The sequence below is a fragment of the Oculina patagonica genome, chromosome 8 (genome assembly GCF_052425735.1).
Source record: "Oculina patagonica isolate OP01 chromosome 8, crgOcupat, whole genome shotgun sequence".
NCBI classification, from domain to species: Eukaryota; Metazoa; Cnidaria; class Anthozoa; order Scleractinia; family Oculinidae; genus Oculina; species Oculina patagonica.
The window spans coordinates 12099216-12108951 of NC_135765.1; the positions used below are offsets into that span (position 1 = coordinate 12099216).

The 9736-nt window shown below is 35.7% G+C and overlaps 1 protein-coding gene across 1 annotated transcript; it reads left to right on the forward strand.

The window, feature by feature from the left end:
- The first annotated feature begins 1156 nt into the window (after positions 1-1156).
- LOC144663998 (uncharacterized) lies at positions 1157-3804 on the forward strand. Its single transcript, XM_078525094.1, has 2 exons — positions 1157-1536; positions 3343-3804. Exons 1-2 carry the CDS (start codon positions 1198-1200, stop codon positions 3370-3372), a joined length of 369 nt encoding a protein of 122 aa, XP_078381220.1. The 5' UTR covers positions 1157-1197; the 3' UTR covers positions 3373-3804.
- The last annotated feature ends 5932 nt before the right edge of the window (positions 3805-9736 follow it).

The window sequence follows — 9736 nt, forward strand, 5'->3', positions numbered from 1 at the left end:
TTTTTTCTTTAAAAAGAACGTATGCAAGCGAGGAGAAAGTTTCAACATATCTGACAACACAATGCAGAATGACCCTTTTGGCTTGTTTTTATATCAAAGAGCTAAAAACTACAACAATATCAATTCGGTTTGCTACATGGCACCTACCATCGAATCAATTATAGGGTCCATTTAAATTAGGTTTAGTAGCCGGGATTTAAATTTAACAAATTGACATCATTTTTTTATGCGTCTGTCCTGTTATTGATGATAAATTGCGTCATAACATTGTCATAGTGTTGTATCATCAATAACAGGACAGACGAATAAAAAACTGTAGTCAATTTGTTTTTTACAATAACAAAAAGCCAAAACTGATTTTAAAACGAAGGAAAGAAATTTACGGGGAAGATGCGATTGCCGTACGGCCGCAGAATCTAAATTTTGTCGCTGTAATTCTGAGAATTACACTCACAGGCTTGTAAATTAAAAGTTTGGTAAGAATACCGCCAGAAATACAAGAGAAAATTCGAATTGTTCGACTAACCTTTAATCCACTGAAAAGTGTTCACAAAATAATCCGCTAAAACGCGGTTCAGCTTTCTAATTTCATTGACAGCACAATTAGATCAATTATTATTATTATTTTTTTTTAGATCAATTATTTGCCTCAGCCTTCGGCAAATAATTGATCTGCTCGCCACTGACAAATCACGATATTTTGCTCAACCTCGTCCAATAACTGTTAATTATCCCGAGGAAGAAAGAAGAAAATGGGAAGTAAAGGTAATGTTTTTTTATTAATAAGATAACATCAGAAAAGAAAATCTGACTTTTAAAACAATAAACAAAAAGAAGGAAACAATTGGAATAACAAGAAATGAAAATGGCAGAGACTCATTATCGGAAAATCTTCCATTGGAGGAAATGAATTCCCTTAATCTTGACAGGTTTAAAAATCAAGGGATGCGGCATTTTGTTAACTTTTATTGCGTTCCCATTTAGGGAAATTACATTACCTTCCCATGTACATTTAATTATGGTAACAATTGCTGCATTCAAATTAAATCGAAATTAGTTTACTGTGCCAAAAGACTACGTAAGGCAAACAAAAAAGCTTGTTGAATAAACAATTCGTTTTTTACACTGATCGCATTTGTTGTCGTTTGTTGTTAGAAAGCCTGTTCACAAATCTCGGGGAAAAAACTGGACGCTAAAATGGTAAAACTACGTTTTTCAGTCGTCTTCACCATGATGTGCTTTGCTTTTTCGATCCTCCTATTATTCGAATTTCGACACATATTAAAAACCCGTCAACAACATGGACAGCTTCGGCCAAATGAATCTAAGAAGCTTTATAAAGGGCGTGTTTTTACCAAGATGGAATGCCTTGATTTCTGCTTGCGAAATCCACCTTGTAACGGCTTCCAGATGGAACCAAAGGTATCAGGTGGCAATGAAAAATATTGGATTTGTCAGGGCCAACACGCCACGCTGCCAAGAAGGACTGGATGCAAGCGTTGGATATTCAATGTCAGTTCTAATGAACTTCAGGAGGTAAGCTTCTTAAGTGGAAGTGTTTTTTTTTTAATTCGGGTGGAGCTTTTTATGTTAGGGGAGCAGGGATGGCACAGTGGTGAGAGCTCTCGCCTCCCACCAATGTGGCCCGGGTTGATTCCCGGACCCGGTGTCATATGTGGGTCGAGTTTTTTGTTGGTTTTGATCCTTGCTCTGAAGGTTTTTCTCTGGGTTCTCCGGTTTTCCTTCCTCCAAAAATAACCACCACCAATAAATTCTTATTCGATCTGAAAAAGCTACATGGTGGAAGATGCCACTGTAAATTTCCATTTATTTCTTTTGATGTTCTCGATTGAATGCCTGTTGTGATTCACTAGCAATACTTGGCGGAATTCGGTTATCTGCGCAATTGAAACCACTTGATTTCGTTGAAGCTGTCCAAAAAGGACATACATGCACGCGGTTTTGCCATAACCGTGACTATTCTCGGTTGAAAAACTCAATAACCAGTGGAGAAATTTCTTTCAGTGCAGCAATATAAACAGGAAGCTCATCAACAACGCCGAAAACTTCAACAACAAAATATAAGTCAGTAGTTTCATTTCCTACTGAGGAAAGCCGATTGTATATGGTCGGTTATAGTTGAAACGTTCATCAAATATGAGCAAGATCGATCATTTAGAGTTTGGAGGCAAATTAAACGCGCAGCAGTTTTTTTTAAAGATAGTACTATCTAAGATTTTTCAGACCTAATTGTACACTGACTGGAAGCGGTGATTTTGGGTTACTTCATTTTACCAACCAGGTTAAAACGTTTGGCAATGTTTTACTTTTTTATTTAGCTTTTTGCAAACGTTCTCTTGTTTGCAATTAATTTGAAAGTAATGAACTGATAATAATCAGACGTGTGTGTCTGAGATACAAGCTCAATGTCAATTTCAGATGATAGCAAATCAAATTGAATATCCCCTAAATAACCATCGATGTTCAATTTTTTTTTTACTTGTGCTGATATGAATAACTAAATTAAATTTCTTAGTGTTCCGGTATAATCATAAAAAATATCTTCCTTGTCATCGGAAGTTTCAATCATTTCATTGCAGCAGTCCAACAAATTGCACCTTTTTGCATATAAATGCCTTGGATGGTGAATTGTTACTGTCAAACTTTGCCTGCTGTAGCGCTAGCGGTAACCAATTAAATTCCATTTGGAATGGCTTATGATTGAGCAAGGGCTTTCCTCGATTAAACGCCGGAGCCCGATTAAACGCCGGCCTCGTTTAAACACCGGGTTAAAACTGCTATTTTTTAAATAAACGCCGGGGGCGTTTGATCGAGGTCCCGGCGTTTATTCGAGGTCTAGGCGCTGCCGTTTATGACCTTAAAACTTTATATCCGTATCATTTACTCGTTCCCATATTGCTAATATATTGTTTCGGTTCTGTTTGTCACAAATTTCGATTGCAACGTGCCGTATGCAATACTGTAACCCTTGAAAATGATCATCTTCGGCGACCTAGGGACAGTTCGTCCGGGCGGGACAAAGGGAAAAAATGTTACGCCTTGACAAACCTAGGCATCGGAGGATGGGTAATAATAATTCAACTTGAAAAATGACAGAAAAGTTTCACTTCGTTAATAAACGACGGCCCCGATAAAACGCCGGCTTCGAATAAACGCCGGGTCCATCAGACCAAGTTTGGAATAAACACCAGGGACGTTTAATTGAGAAATACAGTATTTCTGAAGCTCGAATTCGTGATTTTTTTGTATATATATATATATACACCATGAACACATCCTTACTTTAAGAAATTCGTGATATTCTTATTTCTTCTTTTACAGATTTTATCAAAAGCAGCTGAGGCCTGTTAAAGTAAAAAAAAAGACATGTCTGTATGCTATCATAGTATTGCGTGAATCTTGTTTATGGTGTGAGAAAAAATCGTCAAATGAAGCAAGATAACATAGAACATAGAGTAGAATCCCGATTTCTCGAACGAGCAGGGGAAACGAAAATTGCTTCTTGAAATTAGGAAGGTTTGAGAAATAGGGGGTAAAGAAAGAGAGAAATGCATTCCAAGGAAAACGAATATTACTGCTTCGAGAAATTGGGAGTTTCGAGAAACGGTGGGATCAAGAAGTCAGGATTCTACTGTAATTATTTTTTAGGCATTATTGATTATTTTAAGGGATTATTGATTATTGTGAGACTATTGTGAGACTTAAAGAAACTAAGAATAAGTAGGCGTGTACATAAGCAGTATGAAAGGTAATAGTTAAATAAACAAATCAAGAACGATTCAACTCCTGAATAGCCAAGATAGTTTTGTTGTCCTTGTTTTCCTAAATGAAAAAAGAAATGGTAAAATTGTAAAATAAGTAAACAAGCGTGAAATTTGTCTTTTCTATCACTCACCTCGTGCGAAAAACACTTTGCGGTATTGAGATGCCTTATCCACTGCTATATATAGCACCCATAATAGTCATGGTGATAATTTACACGAGACTACTTGTCCCGGGGGCTTGTTCCTTGTATGGTCCACACACGAGGCCTTGTCCCCAGTTAAGCGAGTACTGGCTTCTCGGGTAATGCAATTTTTTTGCAATTGTTTCTTTTTTCTGTTTACCCTCAATTAGTCACAGAAAGGGCGGTCCACAAGTTGTTTGGCATCTTTATTGCATTTCAAGCATCTCTTTTCCCTTCGAGCAACTTTTTTTCTTTCGAGCAACTCTTTGCAATTCCTAGACCGAAGATTTCTGAATATTTTCCGAGTGTTGTTCGAAGGCCATACGAACGTTTCTAAACACTTTTTCGAACTTTTCCGAAGATTAAAGGAGTTTGGTGAAGATGCATGCCCGAGGAAAGTGTGAAGATATTACAACCTTCATCAAATGCTTAGAAGTATTACCTTCAGAGGTAAATTGGGTAAATTATTTGTTATTTGAAAGTAGCATATATTTGATATAGTATAAATTTCCAAACAAGTCCATCGTTTTCCCAAATTTTCAAAAAATTCCACTCCCAATTTGAGGTGTTTGGACTAACCCTCGTCCTTTCTTTCCAAATTTTCACCGTAATGGCAATTCTAATCTCTTGAATTTAACTTTACGAACTGTAATGCACTTTCATCCTTGTAATATTTCCATATACTGTACTTCTTCCCCAAAATGCTCTATTTTTTTGATCCGTGATATCTATTTATCCATTTTATGTGTTTATTTGGTAGCGCATACAAGAAGGGGAAATTTCGATAAACAGCCAGGGCACTGTCCTTTTAAGGAAATGAATCAAGTATGACACACACATTTCGTATTGTTACATCGGTATTGTTATCAAGACGAAAAGAGACAATTTTGATAAACTGATAAAAACAAAAAACAAAATTGACCTGAAATGTAATTCTTAACTGAATTTGCTCTAGAATTCGCCTGATAAATTTTTATATCATTAATTATTTTCCCTGTTTTTTGACGATACATGAATGAATCGAAGCATGTTTTTTTCTGGCGGTTCTTTCTGAAGATATGGGAGCATGTATCTTGAGATCTGAATAAAGATACAAACTGTAAACATCATTTATTTATTTCTTAGCAGGCTTCTCTCTAATTTTACTTCTGCTTTAACTGGTTCATAAATTTGTTGTATACAGTCATTAATTTTCGTAATAACAGATGTTATTGGAGGCATATTAAAGACATACATGGAAGGCAGATGAATAGGTAAATCTTATTACTTTGCCTCATTTGAGGTTTTACAGTAATTATAGCCACAAAATTAATAAGTGTTCGACAAAGGCGAAAGTCTTTTTTAGCACAAACGCGTCATTACATTTAATGACGTTTTATCTATATCCGCCTTGACACCTTTATCTTTGGTTTAATTAACAACTTCTACAGCTACACTGATAATGCTATGACACAATTTGTCATCGAGATCGATAAAAAGGGAAAGACAAATGGAACACTGGCATTAATTTGCTAATTGTCCTTATACCCCGACAGTGATCCAAAATGATCAAATTACATCTTTTAGCATGTTTCGCAGTCTTCATGGTTTGTTTTGTTTTAGAAATTCCTCTTTTGTGCGACTCCTGCCAAAATGCCTTTGGCTCTTTGCAAGACATCTTGCAAAGTCGTCAGCAAGACGGGAAATTTCCTCGAGATGCGGCTTTAACGCTTTTAAGAAAGCGTATGTTTACAAAGATGGAATGTTTGGATGTCTGCCTGAGAAATACAATGTGTGACTTTTTTGAGTTAAAACATGTCGTCAGATTAAATAGCACGAGAGAGTGGATTTGTGCAATAAAGAAACGAGAAACCTCCATGGATATGGACCTTGTACAAAGACCCGTTGGGTGGCTTCATTTCAACGTAAGCTCACATGACCTTCGTCAGGTTAGTTACTTAAGCCACGGCTAACTTACTGAGATCAACAGCCTTTGGTAATTGTTGACCGATGCTTCGGTTTTTGTGTTTTATGTACTGTAGCTAAATGTACCTTTATTTTACTGTATCTTTACTGTAGCTTTACTCTATTTTATTTTATTTTATTTCACTTATTTCACTTTGTTTAACTTTATTAGTGTCCCCAATCAGTTTGTAAAAGCTAAATACCGTTGACAATAAAGGCTTACACTGCAAGAAGTGGATTTCCTCAAACAGGTTTAAAAACCAGCAAAATAAATCAAAGATTAAATATTCGCTTGTTAGTGACAAAATACATATCTTTTTCCACAGTGTGTTAATGAAAAATATTTAACTTTTTTCTACAACCGAAATAAAATTATTTTTGAGAAAATACTGCAATCTTTCGTTGCCGAAATAAATGAATAATATTTTTATAAGTATCGTTGCTAAGACATGATCGTTTCGAAGTAATAACACCATTCAGGATGGAAGCTTTCAATAATTATGTAAAGAAGGTGTGATGTGATGGACAATTTAAATAATATGATGAAAACTTTCAAGACCAAAGGCTTCACCCAGTTGTGAAGAAAGTACTAATGATCGCCTTGAAATTTACTGAAAGATAGAAAGTTTTGAAATAAGCTTTGACTGGAATTCCTTAATAATTAGAGGTGTGATTTGATGAGCAATTTGTGCAAACTGATAAAAACTTTTGACAATTAACGGCAGCTTATTGAAATGAAAAATACAATTGATCGCCTCCAAATGGGAAGACAGTGTCAAACGTATTAATGGTATAAGATAGCGGAAACAAAAGTTATCTTCACAGCAGCTGTGTAACAAATTATGCCTGTAAGACTCAATTGGAGTTAAACGATAAAGGCTTCTGAGACCAAAGCTAATTGTAAAGAAAAAAGTCCTTTGTGATCAACTTGAAAAAGATAATGGAAGCAACAAAGCTATTTTTACAGTATTTGTAGAACGAGTTGCAATTTTTTTTTTATAAGAACGTCTAATTTGTGGGCTGACGCCGGGCGGGTGTTTTTTTACGATTTAAAGATGATTTCCAGTCCGTACTGCGCAATCTCCGCTGCAATGTTTGTGAATCTCACAAACAGAAGAATGTTTACTAGCAAAAATAAAAATTCCGGGACAAAACTTACCTTTTTCGTCATTACTAACGCCAGATATCCTTGCAAAACAATAATAACGAGTAAAAGAATCTCGACGGTATTTCAAACGGACGTTTTAGCTCATCGTGAATTCTTGAACGAAACGATCCGTAATGGCGAACTAAAAAACTTCATGTACGCTATCACCGAAGTGTAACGTTTCAACGAATTCAAAACAAAAATGAAAACAAACCCTGAGTCTGCGCAGTACGGACTGGAAATCATCTTTAAGGCTTTAAACGTTCTTTAGATGTTCTTAAGCTACATGTCATAGTATTTCACTAAATCAATGCAGACGTGACCAGGAAACGTACCAGAAGAGCATCGTTCGCCGAGTGAGGTGCATGAAGTTACTTTTTTTATTGAACTAGAAATTAAAACAAATGGGAAAAATAAATACGTTCTCCGACTCTCAGCCTGGGGTATGTTCTTAGCATGTTCTTAAATTTTTGTAAGTATCAGCGTAAACGTTCTTATAAAAAAAGGTTCTTGTATATATAAAAAAGAGAGCGCATACAGATGCAAATAAGGCAGGACGTACATTAAGTACCTCACAAGTTACGCTACAACTATTTCGCTGCTACCTTAACAGTTGCAAGAGCATTTGTACTGTGCTCAAAGTTCTAGAAATAAATAATTCAATCACGAATTTGGTGATGTGATCCTCATTCGCTTGTATTGCCAATATCCCTATTCCGTTTGTTATATTTCGAAATGCTATCAAAAAACTTGAGTAATAATCAATGCTGTTATTTTATTGTTCCTAAACAGATTTTGACGTCAGCGGCTGAAGCCTGCTAAAAGAATACAAACACCGCTCGTTCGTTTACAATGAGATATATATTGATATAATATTGTCTTGCTTGTAAAATGTGAAAGGAAGAGTAAAATGTCAGATTTCTTATGTTAAAACAACTACTTTTGTTAAATAAAACAAAATTACTACAGCTGAACCTCTCCATACGGACATCTCTCTAATCCGGACACCTCTCTATTACCGACAATCTCCAATGTCCCGACAAAATTCTCTCATATTTCCCTTAAAAACAACCTCTTGAATACGGACCCTCTCTAGTCATGTCTAATACGGACAACGGACACTAAATCACGACCCCAGGGAGCAAAATTCATATAAACTTTACCGGCATTGAATGAAACTAGTGGAAATGCGAAGGAAGAAAAATCGATTCGTGTCACTTACTGCAGTAAACGGGAGCGTTTTTCTTTACATTGTGAATCCAAGTGCATCTTCTTTGTTTCTACTCTGCTACTGAACTGATCTACTCCAGGAAGTTACTGTCAATTAATGCAAGTCCTCTGCCCTTCGAGGCCTAGCTTTTACGGTTGCGAACACATCTTGATAAGCATACTCGCGTTTATTCGATCCCAACATTTGTTGCAAACGAAGCGATCCAAAGAAATATTCTCTCTTCTAAAAGATTCGATGTTCAGAATGTCTAAGACCAGCAATAGTATTTAAAATCCCCGCTCGGTTACTGGGATAAACAGAGATTGGAACAGGCTATGACAAATCACTTCAGAACGTGTACCGGTACAAATATTTCTGGTGACTCATACAAGAGGGGGATTCACCGAGTTCTCGTTTTTGAGTTGTCAGTTCCTGACGCTTATAAAAATATCGGTGTCCACTAGATATTGTAAATATGACAAAGAAAAAATGTTAAAACGTTACTTTGGTAACGGAAATATCAAGATAATGAATAATTATAGCGTGTTAACCAAGGATTGGACATTTTCTTGACACCATTATTGTTGCATAAACTGGTAAACAGTGTCAGTATTACTGCATCAAAGTTTAATCTTGATTCAATACTAGAATTTTTGTATTATTAGTCATTTTCCCTGTATTTTCTTGGCAATCTACAAAGTATGAATCTTGGTTTAAAAGATCACATATCATAAAATTCCGGTTATAAGCCCCATCACCCTCTTGACCGTTTAAAAGCCCCCCCCCCCCCGTTATAGGGCCCCCCTCCAGATATAAACCCCCTCTGCTGGATGACAGTACTAAACAAGGCTAAATGTTGCCTTATTATGACTTTTTAACCTAAAAAAGTATTTCGATCGGCACCGCCGTGGCTCGTTTTTTTATTCTGCTTTTAAGGAGGCTCGATGTAGTTTTTTTAGTTTTTTTGAAAATTAAAATTATCTAGGAAGCCAAGGTTCGATTTTTGCCAAAATACACCATAATGATCAAATATGACCAAATTTTAATTTTTTACTCGTCACTTTGTCACAAAGGTTACCATAGCAACCATTGACGTTTTCTTTTGTTCTCAAACAAGCTTGCTTTTCTCGAAATCTAGACTGACACTTGGTATTCATTTTTTTGATATGTTCAAGTACAATAGATTTACTACCTGTGCTCAAAATTTTAGGAAAATCTGTAAGAGTGTTTTAGAGTAAATCAAGAATGAAGTTTTTGGTATTTTCTTATAATTTCTTACAATCGGCAGTCGATATATTTTAACAAATTAAAGCAAAAAGTCTTTCGCTTTTAGTTAATGGTCTTTGATGGTGTAAGTATTTATATCTTAGTGAGAGAAACTGTGCTCAAATAATACGAAACAATTTTAAGGCGCCTATTTTATATTAAAACGGTGTTTTTCTGAAAATTTCATTCTTGATTTACTTGA